The following is a 22,500-nucleotide window of genomic DNA, read 5'->3' as shown; positions in this document are numbered from 1 at the left end:
GAAGAAGAATCTAGTCAGGTTTGAGAATTTCAAGAGATTTTACTTTCAATAGTTACCCTTGAAATAAATACGGTGTGTTTATCACGTTGCCTCTACTATTATTATTATTAGTATTATTATTATTATTATTATTATTATTATTAGTAGTAGTAGTAGTAGTAGTAGTAGTAGTAGTAGTAGTAGTAGTATCATTACTACTACTACTGTTATTATTATCATCATCATTATTATCATTATTATTATTATTATTATTATTATTATTATTATTAATACTATTATCATTATTATTGTTATTATTATTATTATCATTATTATTTGTATTATTATTATTATTATTATTATTATTATTATTATTATTAATACTATTATCATTATTATTATTATTATTATTATTATTATTATTATTATTGTTATCACTATTATTATTATTATTAATTTACAACGCTAGTTTGAAAACCAGGATGCTATAAGCCCAAAGGCTCCAATAGGGAAAATAACCCAGCGAGGAGAGGGAATCAGGAAACAGATAGAATAGTGTGCCTGCGTGTACCCTCAAGCAAGAGAACTCTAAACCAAGATAGTGGAAGATCATGGTACAGAGGTTATGGCACTAACCAAGACTAAAGAGCAATGGTTTGATTTATGAGTGTCCTTTTCCTGGAAGAGCTGCTTACCATTGATGAAGAGTCTCTTCTACCCTTACCAAATGGTAAGTAGCCATTGAACAATCACAGTGCAATAGTTAATTCCTTGAGTAAAGAAGAATGTTTTGGTTATCTTAAGTGTTGTCAGGCGTATGAAGGAAGAAAAATGTGTAAAGAATAGGCCAGTCTATTGTTGTATGTGTAAGCAAAGGAAAAATGAGCCATAACGAGAGAGGAATCCTGAGTAGTACTGCCTGGCCAGTCAAAGGAACCAATAACTCTATGACTGATTTGGTTGTTTTGAAAGTGGTAGTCACAATGGTGGGAAGTTGGAGGAGAGAATTTATACGATCTTCGCCTGCCAGGATTACGTCATTGAGCATTTGCGTGATTAAAGAATATATATATATATATATATATATATATATATATATATATATATATATATATAAATGTTTTTTATTAGAAAATGCACTGAAAAAGGTTTTACAAAATTAAATCGCAAAAATCCATTTTCTAATAAAGAAAAAATCAAAGGATAAAGCAAAATTCAACTTTTATATGATTAACCAGATGAAAAGAAGACAATGTCTTTTTCTTTTTTATAAAACTGTAATGAATTAAACCACACACGAAAATCACTACTGACAAAAGGTGTAAAATCCGTCCAAATAATACGGATATTCCTGTCCTCTTTTCCTCTTATCGACACTCGGAAATGAGTGATTCAAGATAGCCAGGAAGTAATTATCATACTGACACAACACTATTTGGAATAACCTCACCTGTGTCAATACCACGAAGTCTGACGACACATCTATCAACCTGAAGGTCAGAGAACACAGCTGTTTGTCGAAGGGGTACCGCTGAAGCTGGAACTGACACGTGAAGCCGATGGTGTGGACCTCGTACAAGTACATCGTGTTATCAGAGCCGAGGTAAATTTCGTCTGAAATTTGAAGAGAGATTTTATTGCTGAAGAAAGCTCAAACTTATAGCAAATGTTTTTATGTTGAACATACTGACATAAGTCTCTTTATAGTTTATATATGAAAGATCTGTTTCAAAGTTGTCACTGATCTTGAAATATTTCATTGTTTTAATGTTGTGATTGTTCTTAAAATATTTTATTTTCATTTTTTTTATTTATTTTCATATAGTTTATTTATTTGCTTATTTCCTTTCCTCTCTGGGCTATTTTTTCCTTGTTGGAGCCCTTGGGCTTATCATCCTGATTTTCCAACTAGGGTTATAGCTTGGCTAATGATAATAATAATAATAATAATAATAAGTGTTATTATTATTATTATTATTATTATTATTATTATTATTATTATTATTATAATAATAATAATAATAATAATAATAATAATGATAATAATAATAATAATAATGATGATTACGTTTGAGGAATACAGATTTTTATTTCACCTGTGAGTCAGATGAGTAATTTTGAAAGTGAATGATGATGGAAGAGTAGCGTATTGCAGCTTGGATAATTTGCATTTTTATTATTGTTGTACATTTGGACATCTTCATATGTTAGATTATTATTATTATTATTATTATTATTATTGTTATTATTATTATTATTATTATTATTATTGTTATTTTTATTATTATTATTATCATTATTATTATTATTATTTTATCATTATTATTATTATTATTATTATTATTATTATTATTATTGTCTAACCACATCTTCACATGTTAGATTATTATTATTATTATTATTATTAGTATTAGTAGTAGTAGTAGTAGTAGTAGTAGTAGTAGTAGTAGTATTGTCTAACATCTTCACATGTTAGATTATTATTATTATTATTATTATTATTATTATTATTATTATTATTATTATTATCATTATTATTATTATTATTATTCAATTTCTCATATGAAACAAGCTTAAATGCCACTAGCTAGTTGAACACGCATATGCTAATAAGATTGACTATATAAGAATAATCGAATATAAAGAAAAGAAAATTATAAATAAAAGGTAAATTAACGAAGTTTTTAGATACACAAGGAAACAAATATATTATCAAGAAGTTTACTTGTTCACAAAATATAATAAGTAAACTTTACCTAACAAAAGTAGTTTTAAGAATACTAAAGAAAAAAAATATTCCACAAGGAAAAGTATTTTATATAATCATATTGAAGTGATAATACTTCAAATAACTTAGATAAATATTTACTAGGAAAGGATACTTCTGAATAACTTTATCTCATTTAGATAAATATTCAAATAGAAAATTAATTAATAAAAAGATTCTAAGTAAATGAAAAGAAATAATAATACTTCTGAATAACTTTATCTCATTTAGATAAATATTCAAATAAGAAATAAATTAATTAAAAGATTCTAATGAGTAAATGAAAAGAAATAATGATATACATTGAAGAATTGAACTTAAAGTTGATAAGAAACTTGACATTACAAGGAATGAGAATATCTTAATAGATTTTTTTACCTGAAAATCTTAAATAGGCTTACATATCTAATCCTGCGGTATAGATAATTTCACATTTTACCATATATGATTACATATAAAGATTTATAAAATGGTAAAATTTGGTAATGATTCAGAATATCTATTGTATAATCAACGTAATTGCCAAACTTAAAAAAAGTATAGTAAAAACAAAGTAGGGAATTTAATTACTCTCTCCTTCAAAGTATTCGGAGAATAGACAATTTTCAAAAATCCTTATGACTAATCCAATAATCAAATCGCCATCACAAAATTCGGGTGCATATCCATAAAAAATTGCCGGTTAAACTCGTCTAGAGAAAACAAACAAGGAAATTTTGCAAAATTAATGATCGTATTACACTCCTTTGTGTTGGTATTGATTTTCAAAGGCTAAATCCAATTGATAAGGGACATTACTTGATAAGAATAGGCTTTACATAAGTCACGAAAAATAACTATCATGCCATTAAAGTAAATATATTTAGGATAATCACTTGAATTGATTTACACAGCTGATTGATTGAGTGATTTGGGGTTGTCTGGTATCAGAGAAATAGAAAATTATTAGTTTTTTTTCTTTTACTTCAGCTTTTTTTTTTTCTCGTCCATTTTAGATGTTGCCATTTTATAATTTCATGTTAGATCTGAAATACCTAACAAGATACAATGAAAATTTAGTAGAATTAAAATTGGATGAAAATTTACCAAGAGAACAAAAACGAGAATGTGCAATTATTGTTGCAAACCTTCAGCTCATTTGAGTTTTCTGGCATTGCAACAGAATCTCACCTTCGTGAACTCTTGTCTCATCATCTGGAATAGCATCGCTCCTCTTCTCGACCATCAACGTTTTTGACCTCGGGTTCAGATCGGCCAAACTTCTAGAGCCATCGCCAATTTGCAAAGTGGGCTGCCAAACGTTTTCAGGATCCTGCACTTTGTTAGCCTCGGTATTCGTACGCAGATTCTTCATTCTCAGCCTCCGATCAATCCAGCGTAGCTCCAGTATGACGTCGAGAGCCACTTTGAAGCCCAAGATATTAATTTCCCTTACGGATGTTACCCCTATGAAGATTCTTATGTCGAGAGGTTCGTCCCCAGTCTTGGGCGGTGGTAGCTGCGTAGAGTAGCCCACAGGAATCAGGATAATATTGCAGTCCAACTCGTCGCTCTTGTCAGGACAATCTATGGTCATGTCACATCTCTGGGGTTTCGTGATGCACATGCCATCATTACAGGTGTATTCGGTGGAGTTACATGCTGTTATTAACACTTCCACCTGCAATATTGGAATAGGTTTTAAGAATACTCTTAAGAAATAAATATTTTTTGTGTAGGTCTACTCAGGTGAACGCAGAGGACATGCAACGCCAAATTAAATGCAACGATTGGCCAATTGAGGTCTTGGAAGTTGCAAATTTTATAAAAACTAGGTTTTTAAATTGATCATCTATGCCTGTAATTTCTTAAATTTACAAGTTCCAATCAAATTACATTGTTAATTAATATTAATCAGAATATGATTAACTTGCCTACCTTCCAAATTTTATACTTGTGTCACAACTAAATAATTTTTCTTTTCCTATTGCAGTCATGTTACAAGAAATTTATTTTTCTATTGACTTGTATTGCATAGCAACTAAATTACCTTTTTAGTCAGATAATACTCACTGGGTTCTCTTTGCATTTGTCTCCAGTAATATTCCATGTCTTGACCCCGACTGGATATTCATCTTCCATGGATATCTTCATTTCCCCGTGAAGTTCCTCATCAATCCGACTGTTAAGCATCCAGCTCATAGAAGCATTGTTCCAGTAGATGCTGGTGTAAAACAAACCATCGAAGTAAGGTCTTTGGTGCTTGTAACCATAGATAGTCATATGTCTGTCGAGGAGTGTATCTTTGCAAAGTCCCCTAACAGTGAAGGAGGCAGTATCTGTGAAATTGCACAGTGGACACGTTAGGTACTCACAGTTGGTGGCAAACCATACATATGGGAAGACTTCTCCGCCAACTGTTAAACACTTCTTATCATCTTGTACATTTTCATACCCAGGAGCGAAATTGGTATAAGTGATCTCTGTGTTATCAGAGAAACGATACCATTTTCCTGTATCAAGTTCCCCATATCCGCCAACCCAATATAGCGACCCATAGGCATCAACACATTGTTTATCGAACCTAATGACAGCATCATACATTTCTGTGTTCTCTACATCTGTGTCTGGAATAGCCAAGACACTCTTCATTCTCGAGCAAGCGTCTCTTGCAGTTCTGAAAATTCTCTTCTCTGGTAACATAACCAGAGTCTCCTTTTCCTCTTTGCATATTTCTTCTATGGGTATTTCAGATATTTCGGTAGACCCACGCACCACAAAACTGGTTATATTTTGGAAGGAGAGTAATGGCTTTACATCAGCAACTGGGAGCTCACAGTTAACATACATCTTCAGATAAGAAGGCCCTAAAGCTTTGGAAAATATCTGTAAATCGGCTATGTCCCCATGGATAGACTGTCGTACGTTGAGGCCACCTTCAAAGGCATCTAGTTCTTGGGCTATAACCAATCGCCCACCTCCAAGGATCCGAAGTGGTCCTGTGCCAGTGTCAGGCAATTGCCTTTCTAGAAACTAAGATAAGGTAATGAATTAATTTTTGTCAGTGATTTGCTTCATGCTGTAATAGGTTGTCAATCACACTAAGAGGTGGGCTTGTTGAGAGTAAAACAGTTCCTTTTCTATTATAGTGTCTATGATGTAAATTAAGGCCTTTAATTTCTTTAGAAATCTATCATAGAAGAAAATTAAAAGCTGGACTCCAAATACTCATTTCAAAGATATTGTATAAAGAGTAAGGAAATATGAGATTAAAAGGAGAGAATAATGATTGGGCACATCTCTAATTATTGACTGGTTATGTACATCTGTGTATGAAGATATGATTACCAGAATTGAACAACTAAAGCATTACTCACTATGTCATCATAAGCCAAGTAATAGCGGCGATTTCTAAGGTTGACAGAAAAGCAGACGTGATGCCACGACCGTATTCGGACAGGGACGTTTATGATGAACTTGACTCGAGCCTGACAACACTCAAATTCTATGAACTGGCCGTTCCACTTGAGTCCTGGTAACCGATTAGTGGGGGTTTACTGTATAGACATATTTATAAATGGCAGTGTCATGACAGAACCTTTGCACGTCAAACAGTAATTTGTCTATGATAGTTACTTTGTAGCGAATAAATATTCTTCAAGTATTGATAAAACATAATTAGATATGGCACGATTATTGCCATAGAATTACTTACCAATTACTATTTCATTGTCGTATTCGGAAAAATAACTGACGATGGGGTTATAAGGTGCGGAATGTAGCATGAACAAGTGGAAACAAACGGTTAGCTGCAAAAGAGAAGTTTTTTATTGGTTATTACGATTATGTGAAGGAATATTCCATCTCTCTCTCTCTCTCTCTCTCTCTCTCTCTCTCTCTCTCTGTTTATATATATATATATATACATATAAATTTATATATATCTATATATTTATATATATACTTATATATGCACATATCTATTTATATATATATATACTGTATATATATATATATATATATATATATATATATATATATATGTTTATAAAAATATATGTACATATATGCATATATATACACATATATGTATATGTACATATATATACAGTATATATATATTTTTGGGCTCAAGCCATGTCGTCCTGATGGAAGTTCCTATAGGGTAGCTTCCTAGGGTATATTACAACTACGGCGATATTCCCAGAGAATTTACCTTAAGGTACCAGAATTCTAACTCCTGGAGCGAGTATCCCTCGTGAAAGGGATATCGCGACATATCAGAGGACGTATTCTAGACACGTCACATGGCAATCTACGACCTGAACAGAGATTCGTCTCGTAGGAGGGAGATTGACGAGATACGAATTCGGGAAAGAAAAAGGGGAGCCGCTCCCAAGGCTTCCCTATCCCCCGATTCGTATGCGTGCCTGGCGCCAATCCTGGCGCCATCTGTATTCCTTTTTGCGTAGCTTAACAACTCGGTGTTTTTTCCTGTTTTTCTCGCAAATCTTGGATTTATTCAGCTTTTCATGGCTTCTTCGTCTTCGTTGGCCTCGGATAAGTTGAGTATAGTGTCTGTTATGTATAAATGTAGGCTCTTGGTAAAATTTTGAGTGATTAATAGGATTAATCTTTGATACAAGAGCCGTAGCCTACCAGAGGTGTCCTGGACACTGTCACTCGCTAGGTATAAATTAGTTAGTCAGAGTGACATTCCTGGTTGTTTTGCTTAATAAATTTTAGCTATTTAGCTTTACATAGGATTTCCTTTCGTGCTTAGTATTATTTGGCGAAGTATTCGCCATTCTGGCCTACGCTAGGCCATGTAGCCTAGTCGTTTGGTCCTAGTACTTAATGCATGATTTTGGTTTTTCCGAGTGTAATTAAAATTTTATTGAAGCTTTAGGCTATATTTTATACATTTTAGACTGTGTGGAATATTTCCAAGATTGTATACGTGAGAGTTTCGGTGAATTAGGTAATCGATTCTCTTGGTGCCTAGGCTAATTGCTTATGGAGCCTTAGTATACTTTATTATACTCCCCGGTTGCTTTCTTTTCTTCGGAGAAGGTATGCAATCCCTTTCCCTCTGTTTAAGCCTTGGGCTTATCCCTAAGTGGTTTTTTCCGAATTTATTTTCGATAAAACTATACTAGGGTGTTACTGTACCTTCCTGTTCCAGCAGAGTCTGGTTCAAAGAGGGACAGAACAACAGAGTTTTTAGTCTGAGTCCGTGTTGTTTGGCTTGGGGCAGAGTCTCCCTCGCTGACCTAACACTTACAAAGGGAGCTTAGCTCCCTTAGGTCACTATCGAAGGTTTCTGTAGTTATGATTCCTTCTTGTGTGATCGACCAGACTAAGTCCTGTTGCTGTTCTCGGGGAGGATAAATCTTCCCTTGGGAGTAGCAACGCCTTCCTTGCTTTGGTGCTCTGGAAGCTGGCAGGTATTATACTACTGCGCTGGCCCTTTCCCTTAGATCTCCCTTAGGCTAAGACAAAGTTCTTGGCTGCGGGTGATCTGTCACTAAAGCAAGGTTGGCAGGACCCTCTTGTCCCTTCCCCCTCTATCTCCGTAATGGCCTAGCCATTACTGTACTGTACCTTGCCGGCCGGCAGAGCTGGCCGGCAGGGGTATTACTGTACTGTATGTCATTCTACTTCTGGACCTAGTATAGGTTGGGATATGGAATTGACTAAGCCCATTGCCGGCCGGCAGAGATGCTGGACGGCAAGGGTCTTATGTTTTCGAGTGCTGCCCGGACCTCTCTTGGTCCCTCATCCATGCCTGCCGGCAGAGCCGGACGGCATTGGTCAAGGAAGCCTGAATTAAGTTTCTCCCCTTCCTTATATGCACTCTTTCGGTTGCCGGGCTTGGGGGGTTGTGTACACTCTTATCCCGGCATCCATTCTATTTTCTTCTAGTGCTGTACCTGTCCCGGCTGCCGGCCTATGAGGCCGGCTGCCGGCCTATGAGGCCGGCAGCCGGGCAGGTGTAGTCTTCTGGTTCTTTTGCTGCCGGCTGGCATCGGTCTTGTACCTTTGCCGGCCGGCTTATGTCAGTCCTTGTCTGCCGGCCACCAAGAGTGTGGCCGGCAGCTGGGTACTACCTTGTGTAGTTGCTGGCCGGCAATCATTGCCGGCCAACACTGGCTGTTGCTGGCCGGCAGCTGCTGCCGCCGGCACAGGCATTTGAACCAGAGGGCTGCCGCCCTATAGCTCTTAAGTAGTATACTTTAAAGCTAATTGTGGTGTGTGCCGGCCGGCAAAGGCAGGCCGGCACACATCCTCCTATACTGTACTAGTATTCTTCTGTATAGCATATACAGTAAGAAGAAAACTATAGTAAAAGTTTAGGTACAGCACTGTATCTTCTAACACTATTGTGTTTTCTTGCACGGCCCTTTGCTGTTGCCTTCAGACAAGAAGCAGAGTTCTTCCCTGTCTATTATCCCGGATTTTAAAATCATTGCCTAGGTGTGAGCTCCACCTGTTTCCTCTGGAAACTTTGCATTGGTTACTCTAGTAGAGATAAACCATTTTGATTTTATTATCTGGAAGGCTGCAGCAATGGGTTGTGAGGGAAACACAAGTGTGTGTCTTTAATTTCTGAATTGTTATGCTATACTATGCATATCCAGTGATACATAGTTCACTTGATACTCATGGAAATTTCTTCTCTTTACAGAAGGACACTCCGAAGTGGGGAAGTGCTTTCTGCAATGTCAGCAGCAAGAACCTCTGCGGACATGAGTTTTGTAGGAGACACGCAGCATACGCTGTCTCCAAGGATGATCTCCGGTATTGGGACCCTCAGGTATGTACTGTGTGCACTAACCTGATTAATGAGACATTTAAATAGCTAGGAAGAAGCTTCGTACCTGGGTAAGGGGCTTCCAAAAGTACACTTCTGGCCCTTATCTTCCAAGTGAGAAGATGAGGGCGTATCTTTTCCCTAAGGCATCAGCTGATGCAGTGATTCCCCAGCCTCAAGAGGAGATCCCCTAAGTTCAGATCCAGGTGGATGCTGAAGTCGCGGTCGCGATGCAAGACATCCAGCTAAATGACAGGATATCTGATGTGGACGGGTGTCAGGAGGAAGACCTCCTTGCAGAAGCCCAGGATGAAGTTCAAGCCCCTCTACATCGGCCGGTCTCCCAGTAGAGCTGGGACAGGCCCTCTCTTCTATTGTTGGAATGATCCAACAAATGCAGAAGGAGAATCAGGAGAAGGCGGCTGCAATGGAACTGCGAATGCAGTGCCTTGCAGAATCACATGGGCCCCAGAAAAGCTCAATGTGAAAGACCTTCCTTTGTGCTCGGATGCTAACCCATGGAGGTATGCTGAGCACATGTCGATGACGACTGGAAAGATCGTCATCTCGGATATGCTGGGCTCAGTTCCCCTGGAGGGTGGAATTCTGGCCCAGCAAGGCACCATATCCGGACTGTTATGTCCGGCTGAGGAAGGAACCAGCTTCAAAGGAGGAGGCAGAGCCGAAGGAGGTCATAGTGATGACCATGCTAAGGCTCAAGCTCTACTTTCATCTTCGATGAAAGAGAGGGGCTTCTCTAACTCAAAGGTAGCTGCATTGAATAGGAAGCTCCCTTCCTTTGTGTCCTCGCCTACTAGAGCCTTCCCCCTTTTACAGAAAGGGTTTCTGGCTGTACTAAAAGCAATCGAGGCCGGCAAGTCTTGCCCCTCCCTAGAGGAGTGTAAACCCTTGTCGCTGGCCCTGCCTATGGACCACAAAGATTGGAAGGACGTCCATCTTACGTTCTAAGTGGGAAAATTGGAGGCTGATATTGCCGGACGTCAGTTCGGCAAGGACCTCCCTAAGCTGTCTGACTTTCTTTTGCGAAGTGAGTTCGATACAAAAGAAAGACTGACTGCCTCAATGTCTCTTCAGACTACTCTCGAGACGATGGCAAGTGACCCCAAGGTCCATGAAATGTTCATGGTAGTGGCCAAGCCTCATCTGGCCACAGTGACGAAGGACCTTTATGGCTTCGTCAAGGCAAGGAGAGCTTGTAGGGAGTTCGTGTTTACCTCGGCTACAGTGAGGCACGAGCTAAAGAAACTAATCTCCTCCAACATTTGGGGAAAAGACCTTTTTCCCTACCGACTTGGTCAAAGAAGTTTTTGATAAAGCCACCTTGGAGAATAGAAACCTTCTCCAGAAGTGGGACCTGGCTATCAAAAGAAAGTCTTCCCCGGATGAGGGTCCTCAACCAAAGAGGAAGACTATGAGGACTAGGCTACCGTCTCGGCCAGCCAAGCCTCTTAGACAGCAACAGCAACTGCAATTGCCATTGCCCCAGTGCCCCAGATCGTGGCACAAACCCCGACCACCTTTCAGTGGGTACCCCAGGCCGTGTCGACACAGTCCACGGCATTCACCCCAGCGTTCGAAGGGCAGTCTACTTCCTTCCGAGCAAAGCCTAGAGGAGCAGCCAGAGGCTCGTCTAGACGCCCCTCAAGGGGAAGGGGATTCAGGGGTGGTCGTGGTCAGGAAGGCAAGACCTCAGGACGGCAGTCCAAGTGAGGTGATACCGGTAGGAGGGAGACTTCTGAAATTTCGGGATCGGTGGACCTTCGATCCCTGGGCCCACAGCCTACTCAAGAATGGATTGGGCGGGAGCTGGTACAGCACTCCACCCCCGTACCTTCGGTTTTTCCAACACTCCACCCCCGTTATGGAGGAGTACGTTCAAGAACGGTTGGAGAAAAAGGGTGAAGCCCATCAATTTCTAAGGGAGGCTGTTTTGTGTTCCCAAGAAAGACTCGGAAAAGCTCAGAGTCATTCTGGACTTGTCGCCACTTAACAAGTTCATAGTGAATTGCAAATTCAAAATGCTAACACTGCAACACATAAGGACCTTACTGCCCAAGAGGGCATATTCCGTCTCTATAGACTTGTCAGATGCCTACTGGCACATTCCAATTAGCCATCGACTCTCCCCCTACCTAGGGTTCAGGCTACAGCGAAGACTATACGCCTTCGGAGCCATGCCATTCGGGCTAAACATAGCCCCAAGGATTTTTACGAAGCTTGCGAGCGTAGCTCTCAAACAATTTCGCCTAAAGGGAATTCAGGTAGTAGCCTACCTGGACGACTGGTTGGTGTGGGCAGCATCCGAGACAGAATGCTTGCAAGCATCCAGTCAGTGATCCAGTTCCTAGAGTACCTAGGCTTCAAGATCAACAGAAAAAGTCTCGACTTTCTCCATCTCAAAAGTTCCAGTGGCTAAGATCCACTGGGACCTTTTGTCACACCGTTTCTCCACCCCAGCGAAGAAAAGGAAGGAGATAGCGGGTTCTGTCAAGAGACTTCAAGATTCCGAAAGGATATCAAGACACGAGCAGGAGAGAGTACTGCGCTCTCTCCAGTTTGCTTCGGTGACAGACCCAGTGCTAAGAGCACAGCTAAAGGATGCAATCGGAGTTTGGAGAAGTTATGCATCAAACGCGTGAAGAGATCTGAGAAGACCAGCCGCTTCGGCTAAGTACTCTTCTCAGGCCTTGGTCCCAAGCCAGACATCTAAAGAAGTCAGGTTCTTCTTCAGCCACCTCCCCCGTCGGTGACGATTCACTCAGACGCCTCAAAGGAGGGATGGGGAGGTCACTCTCATCGGAAAAAAGTCCAGGGGACTTGGTCCAGGCTATTCAAGACCTTTCTCATAAAACTTTCTAGAAGCTAGGGCAGTGCTCCTTACCTTAAAGAAAGTCTCCCCGCGTCATTCGTTCCACATAAAGTGGTAATAGACAGCGAGCTAGTTGTAAGATACTTGAATCGACAAGGATCGAGGTCACCACCTCTCAACCAGGTGATGTTGGCCGTCTTCCGATTGGCGGAAAAGAAGAAGTGGTACCTGTCGGCAGTTCACCTTCAAGGAGTCCGCAATGTGACAGCGGACGCTCTATCCAGGTTCACACCGATAGAGTCAGAATGGTCCTTAGACGCAGGATCATTCTCCTTCATTCTGAATCAGTCCCAGAACTGCAGATAGACCTCTTTGCGACGAAAGACAACAAGAAGTTGCCCCTGTACGTGCCCCGTACGAGGACCCCTTAGCGGAAGCAGTGGACGCGATGTCCCTCGACTGGAACAGATGGTCCAAGATTTATCTGTTCCCTCCTCACAACCTTCTGTTGAGGGTCCTCAACAAACTGAGATCCTTCAAAGGGTAGCGGCAATAGTGGCCCACAAGTGGCCGAACAGCGTGTGGTTCCTCCTGGCATTGGAACTGTAGCTGAAGTTTGTACCACTACCAGATCCAGTTCTGACCCAGCGAGTCCAGAAGTCAACTGTCTGCGCTTCATTACAGAAAACCCGGACCCTGCAGTTCATGATTTTCTCTCCCTAGCGGTGAGAAAGCGTTTCGGGATTTCGAAAGCCAGTATAGACTTCATTGAGGAATATAAATGCAAATCTACTAGAAGGCAATATGAGTCATCTTGGAGAAAATGGGTGGCCTCTTGTCAAGGCGAAGATTCCGCAGGAGATCTTGACAGACTTCTGCTTATCTTTTTTCCCCACCTCCATGGTCAAGGGTTGGCAGCGAACACGATTTCAGCGTGTAAGTCTGCTTTGACAAGACCCATTCTATATGCCTTCCAGGTCGACCTAGGTAACGAGATCTTTAATAAAGTCCCGAAAGCCTGTGCTAGGCTCAGACCTTCAGCACCTCCAAAGCCCATTTCATGGTCTTTAGACAAGTTCTTCATTTCGCTTCTCTGTTGAGCAATGAAGAATGTGCGTTAAAGGATTTGACACAAAAAGTTATTTTCCTAATTTGCACTCGCGTCCGGGGCCAGGGTTAGTAAGATTGTAGCCTCTCGAGAGAGGCAGGTCGTGTTCAGTTCCTGGATGGGGAAGAACTGAACCTGTTTCCGGATCCTACGTTTCTCGCCAAGAATGAGTTAGCCACCAACAGGTGGGGTCCCTGGAGAATCTGCCCTCTGAAAGAAGATGCATCTCTATGTCCAGTAGAATGCCTAAAGGTCTATCTTCATAGAACTTCAGACTTCAAGGGTGGTCAACTATTCAGGGGAGAAACATCAGGCTCAAATTTATCTCTGAATCAACTCAGAGCGAAAATCACATATTTTATTCGCAGAGCGGATCCTGACAATACACCCGCAGGTCACGATCCGAGGAAAGTTGCCTCATTCTTAAATTTCTTTAATTGCATGGATTTTGAACATCTCCATTCATACACTGGCTGGAAGTCTTCCAGAGTGTTCTTTCGCCACTATGCGAAGCAAGTAGAGGAACTAAAAGAGATCTGTGGTAGCAGTGGGTCGCGGTGTTAACCCTACTGTTTAACTCTGCGAGGAACAGTGGTCTTAATTGGGACGATTAATTCCAGGGTGAGTGTGTAGTTACATACTGTACTACAAACTAAGTGAGGGCACTGTGTTGCCCATCCAGACTGTTCCATTTCCGAAGGTGAACCTAGCATAAGTGCAGACATGTGTGCCGAGCGTTTCTAACGCTAATGTCATTGATTTGTAATACAGGCTTTTATGACTTTGATACCTCGGTATCTTAAAAGTGGCATCTAATGTTTTTCTTTCAGACAAACAAGCCCTGTTTACTATCATACTTATGCTTAAAGTTTTGGGTTATCCTCTTCTTATATATATATATATATATATATATATATAATTGTGGTTAACCTGTCTATTTATTGCCTGTCAATAATCTGGTTCTTGAGAACCTTGCGTCTCCTTCACCTGTGTCAATTTACTGGTATAATTGAGCATTCATTCTATGTACCTTATCTGGGATAATTCTAATAGAATTGTTCCTTTATGCAAGCTATGTTGCATTGGTTTTCCTCCTATGCGGATATAAAACCTTTGTCCAATACAAGTATTGTGCGGAAAACTGGTCGATATTTCATATTGACGCAGTGGTCCTTTACAAACTATGCTTTACTTAATATAGGGCGAGACCACTATATTAGCTTGCCTGGTATTCGTACATAGATATATGTACTCTTCGAGACTTTTCCAGAGTCTAGTAGGACTCTTCCCTGTAGGGGGCAGGAAGCTCTAACATAGTTTATAGTTAGTTGAAAAGATGTATAACGGTAACATCTTAGGTCTCTAGGTCTAGTCGACCGGGAAAAAATTACCTCCGGGGAGTACGGCACGATCTGAGAATCCACAGATACAGTAATGCTCTGGTACACTTCCATCAGGACGACATGGCTTGAGCCCAAAAAACGGATTTTGAGCGAAGCGAAAAATCTATTTTTGGGTGAGATGGCCATGTCGTCCTGATGGACCCGCCCTTGCCTTTCTAAGAAAGGGCTGTAGGACCCCTCCCTACATACAGTATCTGTAGCACCTCGTGTACGCTACAAGGAATACAGATGGCGCCAGGATTGGCGCCAGGCACGCATACGAATCGGGGGATAGGGAAGCCTTGGGAGCGGCTCCCCTTTTTCTTTCCCGAATTCGTATCTCGTCAATCTCCCTCCTACGAGACGAATCTCTGTTCAGGTCGTAGATTGCCATGTGACGTGTCTAGAATACGTCCTCTGATATGTCGCGATATCCCTTTCACGAGGGATACTCGCTCCAGGAGTTAGAATTCTGGTACCTTAAGGTAAATTCTCTGGGAATATCGCCGTAGTTGTAATATACCCTAGGAAGCTACCCTATAGGAACTTCCATCAGGACGACATGGCCATCTCACCCAAAAATAGATTTTTCGCTTCGCTCAAAATCCGTTATATATATATATATATATATATAATATACATATATATATATGTGTGTGTTAATGTGTGTTCGTGTACGTTTCTATACATGTATTTTAGAGAGAGAGAGAGAGAGAGAGAGAGAGAGAGAGAGAGAGAGAGAGAGATGGGGGTGGGACTTGACAGGCTAAGGTACGAAATTCTCGCCAATTAACCAAATGAGTCTTAAAAACTTTGAGTTTTTTTTCTATGCTGTGAGTGTTCTCTAGCCCTCATGATTAGGTTGTTTGCTTTCATTACATTCTATCTAAATAATAAGGCTCAATGTAGTCTATTGAAGTGTTCTCTTTAATTACCAGAAAAAAAAACTGAATTAGCGTATAATAATAATAATAATAATAATAATAATAATAATAATAATAATAATATAACGAGATAGATGAAAAGCAAAAAGTGATTGAATAAGTGAATGATTGAACTGATTGGGAAACCTAATATCAATTATATTGTGGAAGGATTTCATGAAAGAATGCAATCTTTATCAACTCTCTCTCTCTCTCTCTCTCTCTCTCTCTCTCTCTCTCTCTCTCTACATAGATGTTGATGTTTCTTCGTTATCTAGTTTAATTAAAGCTAAGCTAGACCTATACTGATCTATGTTTCTTTGTCTGTCTGTCTGATATGCAAACTCAACTAAATTAAGCTAAGTTAAAAATATGCCGAAAATAAGTGTTTATTGGAAACGATATGGACCAATCTCACGCAGGATATCAATTAGGAAATAAAACAGAAGTTTAATATAATACAGAGAGAGAGAGAGAGAGAGAGAGAGAGAGAGAGAGAGAGAGAGAGAGAGATAAATTCCATTAATTCTTATGGTCTTTTTTACGACTGCTTCTAGAGTAACAGCACAAGCTGGCATAAGGCCACTTTCATCTACAATAATTCTATTTTCATCATAAGAATAGGTATTTCATTCTATAGAAGATTGCTTTGCAAATTAGTTATCTTTTATTGTTGTTCCGTATGAACAATGACAACAACAGGAAGAAAATGGTTGACATTGATATTCTCGCTGGATGAAAAAGAACGGTACTTCCAGTAAATAAGTTATATTATATATCCCTTTTCCTTAGAAAATCCTGGGTGCATGTACGATGACAGTCATGCCCAATAACTCCCTTATTTTCAACCCTGTCGCTAAGAATACGATAGTCTAAGGAGGTAGGTTAGGTTAGGTTAGGAAAATTTAAGTTATGTGTCCTTTGAGGCAGGAGGTTCCGTCCGTCGTTATACAAAGACTCCAAAAATCTGGCATCCTTAACTGTTACTGTTGCTGTTCTTAAAATCTTTTATTTTTCCTTGTTTCCTTTCCTCACTGAACTATTTTCCTTGTTGGGGCCCCTGGGCTTATAGCATTCTGCTTTTCCAACTAGGGTTGTAGCTTAGAGAGTAATAATAATAATAATAATAATAATAATAATAATGATAATAATAATAACGGTTGCCTTCTTTTTGAAGAACTTTGCTTTGACTTTTTGGGGTAGACCGTAGTCCCAATCGGCTTAAAAATAGTAGATATATATTATGCAAAGCAGATTACCTACAAAAAGATAATGTTATTCTCCTCTGGAACCCAAACTGAGCACCGAATGCCTTACCTCCGTTAATTCCGGTAGGGCATTGATGCCTATATCAAGCATGGATTCCGCTGAGGCCTTCTCGTCGGCCTGGAAAAGCACCTTGGGGACATTTTCGCAATCTGGAACGGGAAAGGATGCGTTAATAAGTTAGCATCTGCTCATGTAAGCGCATGCAAATACATACATACGTGCGAGGAAACACAAACATACATATGCTGACACACTTTACATAAGCTCTCTGCATTAGTTTTGAAATGAACTTTAGTCCTTCCGCCACTTGACCACTAGGGCTTTTACTGCACACAAACATATAAATTTATACACAGTATATATATACACACACACACACACATATATATATATATATATATATATATATATATATATATATATATATATATATATATATACATATACATATATATATACATATATATATACATACATATATATATATATATATATATATATACATATGTGTGTATGTGTGTATTTATATATATATATATATATATATATATATATATATACATATATATGTACTGTACAGTATATACTGCATATATCTATATCCATATATATATATATATATATATATAGAGAGAGAGAGAGAGAGAGAGAGAGAGAGAGAGAGAGAGAGAGAGAGAGAGAGAGAGAGAGAGAGTCACGACCGAAATGGAACGATTTCTACACGATACTTATCAAAAGACTTAAGGTCCTGAGATTAAGAGAATATGAGATTAGCAGATAATTCTAAAGACCAGAAGAAGAATATAGAAACAGTCACTGACACTTACCAATCGCATTGCTGCAGAAAAGTACTACAAACAATTTAGCAATGAAATAGTTTGCTTGGTTCATCTCTTCATGGGAGTAAGGTCACGAATCACAAACTGCAAAGAAAATAGATGTGAATTTGGATCAATTTATAGTTTATAGATTATAGATTATAGTTCTATAGTTTATATTTATATAGTTATGTAGTTTATAGTTATATAGATTATAGTTATGGATTATAGTTCTAGATTATGGTTGGGGAAAAATATAATTTCCGAGAGATCTCATCTTGCAATAGCTTTTCGGGAAGACAAATCTGTTGAAAGTTTTGTTTGTTTTAGTTTTTGTAAAATAATTAAAAATTACATTTTCCAAATATTTGTTACATTTGTTGAAAATTTCGTTTGTTTTAGTTTTTGTAAGGTAATAAATAATTATGTTTACCAAAAATTTGTTATATCTGTTGAAAAATTTTGTTTATTTTTGTTTTTGTCAAATAATAAATGACTATATTTTCCAACTAATTGTTACATCTGTTGAAAAATTATATTTGCTCTTGATTTTTTCAAATGATAAATAATTAGTTTCCAGCTTTAAAAACTGTATTACTTCCAAATTGCCTCATATATTGATATTGGTTATAATTGTTAAAGAAAATTGGGAAAAACAAAATTAGTGACAGTTGAATTTGTGAATTATCTTTAATGGAACAAACTTTTAAAGTAGGTTTAGGCTAATCATGCCTGGACAAATTCAAATTTAAATATTTTATTATTTTTCCTTTTCATATCTTTTTAACTAATTTGCTGCTAATATTAATACATCCTAGTTGAATATAAGGGAATGTTTTTTCGGCTGATTTTAGACGTATTGTGTAAATAGCAAATAGGAAAGTCTGAATTATCAGATGACATAAGTTGGAGTCTTCGAAATCCTATGACTGCTATCGTCCTAAGAGACTGAATGTCCGTCCCCTCTTATCAGAAAGAAAATGAAGACAATCTGGGATAAAGACAATGAAAACAAAAGTAAATTTCTGTCAAAATAAAACTTCAAGTCCCCAGCACATCTGAAATGTTTTACCTTCACTGCTGAAAGATCCTGTAAGACTGGACGATTCAAATCTTTCGTACATAATTTTCCCAGAGGCTTTGAATAGGAAACGAGTTGCCAACTAGGTATTTTACAATCTTGCTGAGTTGCCAACAACGATTTATTTCATTCGCTAAAGGGGGTTTTTTAAGCTATTTTCTTCGTCTAGCTGTTGTCAACCAACGAAGATTTCTTGAAAGCTAAGACTTCAGTTGTCAGTCAAGACTGTGATACTGATTGACGGGTGTATCTTATTTATAAGAGTATGTTGCCTTTTATTGATAGACCTTTTTTCGCAAAGGGAAAAGGTTCGAGTGTTTTCTCACAAATGGTTTCGCAAATCATTTGGGAAATCATTAATTGATACTGCGTCTAAACATGTTTCAAATATGAGATATGAGTGCAATGCTTATCTCTCTCTCTCTCTCTCTCTCTCTCTCTCTCTCTCTCTCTCTCTCTCTCTCTCTCTCTCTTACACGTTTTTATCCATCAGGATACTTTTAACAAATATTAAAAAAATCTTCCTTGATAAAAGTCTTTTCTCTCTTTCTCAGGTTATATATGAATGTGTACATGTTTTAAAGTATAAAAATCTAAATTGGACATCAAGAATGAGAGAAAGAGGATGAGAGATAGAGAAGGATATTTCTGATGTAATGATAATGCATATGTACCCTTGTGCATTTCAATAGATCTACCTATATAGGTCCTAAAAAGAGGATAAGAGTGCAATTAAAATTAACATTTCGAAAATATCTTTATATTTTGGTAACGCAAATGTTTTAGTTTTGTAGGTATATGTATATATATATATATATTATGTATACATACATATATGTATATATATAGTATATGTGTGTGGACATGAGAGAGAGAGAGAGAGAGAGAGAGAGAGAGAGAGAGAGAGAGAGAGAGATTTTGTTTTAATCAATTTATTACGAGAGAGAGAGAGAGAGAGAGAGAGAGAGAGAGAGAGAGAGAGAGAGATTTCATTTTGATTGTTTATTCTCCTCTTCTGGTTTGTTTATTTCCTTGTTTCCTTTCCTCACTGGGCTATTTTTCCCTGTTGGAGCCCTTGGGCTTATAGCATTTTGCTTTTCCAACTAGGGTTATAGCATATCTTGTAATAATAGTGATAATGATAATAATATTATAATCCATCTTGTAATAATAATAATAATAATAATAATAATAATAATAATAATAGTGATATTATAATCTATCATGTAATAATAATAATAATAATAATAATAATAATAATAATGATAATAATAATAATAATAATAATAATAATAATAATTGTAGATATTTTACAGATATCGATATTCAATTTTGTTAGCTATTTTAGGTCACTTACACACTATTTATCTATCACTCTATATCTATCTTTCTATATCTATCCGCCTAATTACCTATCTATTTGTTATCATTTTTGGTTTGTTAAGGAAAAGGTCGTAACTCTAATTCGTGATTATGTTTTATTTCTTACTCTGTCGTTATTATTATTATTATTATTATTATTATTATTATTATTATTATTATTATTATTATTATTATTATTATTATTATTATTATTATTATTATCACTACTACTACTACTACTACTACTACTACTGTTCACTAAGCTACAACCCTAGTTGGAAAAACAAGATACTATAAGCCCAATGGCTCCAACACGAAAAATAGCCCAGTGAGGAAACGACATAAGAAAATAGATAAACTACAAGAGAAGTAATTAACAATGAAATAAACCAATAATAAAACAAATTCATTTATCAACTATAAAAACTTAAAAAAACCAGAAGAAAAGAAATAAGATAGAATAGTGTGCCCGAGTGTACCCTCAAGCAGGAAAACTCTAATCCAAGATAGTGTTAGGCCATGGTACAGAGCCTATGGCACTACCCAAGACTAGAGAACAATGGTTTGATTTTGGAGTGTCCTTCTCCTAGAAGACTTGCTTACCTTAGCCAAAGAGTCTCTTCTACCCTTACTAAGAGTAAAGTAGCCAATCAAAGACGTTAGAAATATGTGACGTCATTGCTAGATTTATTACATCACCCAGTGACCAATCAAAGACGTTAAAATATGTGATGTCATTGCTAAGTTTATTACATCATAAGCCAGTAGCTAATCAAAGGAATTCAAATTATGTGATTCATTAGGTTGATATAGAACGCAACAAGGACGTTAGAGGTATAGGGTTGCAACCTCATTCGAGAGTAATTGCAGAATGTTGCAATGGCAACAGGTTTAAAAGCTATATCTTTGAAGGATTTATAATTATTATTATTATTATTATTATTATTATTATTATTATCACATTTAATCAGGATCCCTTTTTCTCGGTGTGTGTGTGTGTATGTGAGAGAGAGAGAGAGAGAGAGAGAGAGAGAGAGAGAGAGAGAGAGAGAGAGAGAGAGAGAGAGAGAGTGTAAAATTTCTTCTGTTGAATATAAGGATTATAGAAAAGAGAAAGGGAGAGTACTGGATCTCCATTTTAGGAAAAGTAAGCTTTGGTGAAAACCTAGTGAGCTTATCTGACCGAGGTCAGAATCAAGTATCTAATGATAGGGAAAAAATGGGAGGTGTAACCATGTTTTATTCTAAACATGTTTTATTTACTTAAGCATATATATATATATATATATATATATATATATATATATATACATACATGCATACATACATACATACATGCATACATACATACATATATACATACATACAAACACACTTATGTAATATACATGCATACATACATACATACACACATATATATATATATATTATATATATATATATATATATATATATATATATGCATACATACATACATATATACATACATACATATATATATATACATATATATACATATTTATATATATATATATATATATATATATATAGAGAGAGAGAGAGAGAGAGAGAGGAGAGAGAGAGAGAGAGAGAGAGAGAGAGAGAGAGAGAGAGAGAGAGAGATAAATCATGATTAACGTAAATCAATACAATTCTTTTTCACGGCCCTGCAAATCCTTATTCAATATTATAATCGTTTCCGATCAGATTTAGTATCGATGCCTTAAATACATCAATGACACAGAGATCTCTTTGTCGGAGGAACCACACAGCATGAATCTTAATTTTGGGACGAGGTGTCACACGTCACGAAGAGAGTGACGAGGTCTTACCAAATTCAACGTTTGCGGACCCGAGAAACGTTGAAAGATTAATAGACGCCTGTCAACGTTAGCCCTCAGTCGCCAGTCGGTAAAGAATGTGGTTGATTAATTTCAAAGGATAGATTATCGTTATTAATTTTACTGGTGTATGTATCTTCCCTTTCTTGTTTGACGAGTAGTCTCTTCTGTGTTTGTAGACCAAGATATGAATATGTAAAGATTTGTAAAAATAGATTTGCTTTTTTTTCGATTATGCTTATATATTTGTATTGATTTTTATGTTTTTTCTGTTCATATTTTGAATTCCTCTTTAAATTTAGATACTTTTATAGGGAACTTTCTGCCTTGCTTGTTTTCCAGAATTT

At 37.4% G+C, this 22,500-nt stretch overlaps 1 protein-coding gene across 1 annotated transcript in view; it reads right to left on the bottom strand.

The window, feature by feature from the left end:
* LOC137656037 (uncharacterized) overlaps nt 1-17,219 on the bottom strand; it is a 21,115-nt gene extending 3,896 nt beyond the window's left edge. Inside the window, exons 1-6 of the mRNA XM_068390213.1 lie at nt 17,100-17,219; nt 6,441-6,534; nt 6,103-6,257; nt 4,799-5,758; nt 3,917-4,406; nt 1,430-1,593 (exon numbers count right to left, since the gene is read on the bottom strand). Coding sequence (XP_068246314.1) covers nt 1,430-1,593; nt 3,917-4,406; nt 4,799-5,758; nt 6,103-6,257; nt 6,441-6,534; nt 17,100-17,141 — 1,905 coding nt within the window. The 5' untranslated portion in view covers nt 17,142-17,219. The remainder of the gene's footprint in view (nt 1-1,429; nt 1,594-3,916; nt 4,407-4,798; nt 5,759-6,102; nt 6,258-6,440; nt 6,535-17,099) is intronic.
* Nucleotides 17,220-22,500: the final 5,281 nt, after the last annotated feature.

The sequence above is a fragment of the Palaemon carinicauda genome, chromosome 17 (genome assembly GCF_036898095.1).
Source record: "Palaemon carinicauda isolate YSFRI2023 chromosome 17, ASM3689809v2, whole genome shotgun sequence".
In the NCBI taxonomy this organism is placed as follows: domain Eukaryota; kingdom Metazoa; phylum Arthropoda; class Malacostraca; order Decapoda; family Palaemonidae; genus Palaemon; species Palaemon carinicauda.
Note: the sequence above shows the minus strand (reverse complement) of the source record. Positions and strands in the feature narration are given on the sequence as shown.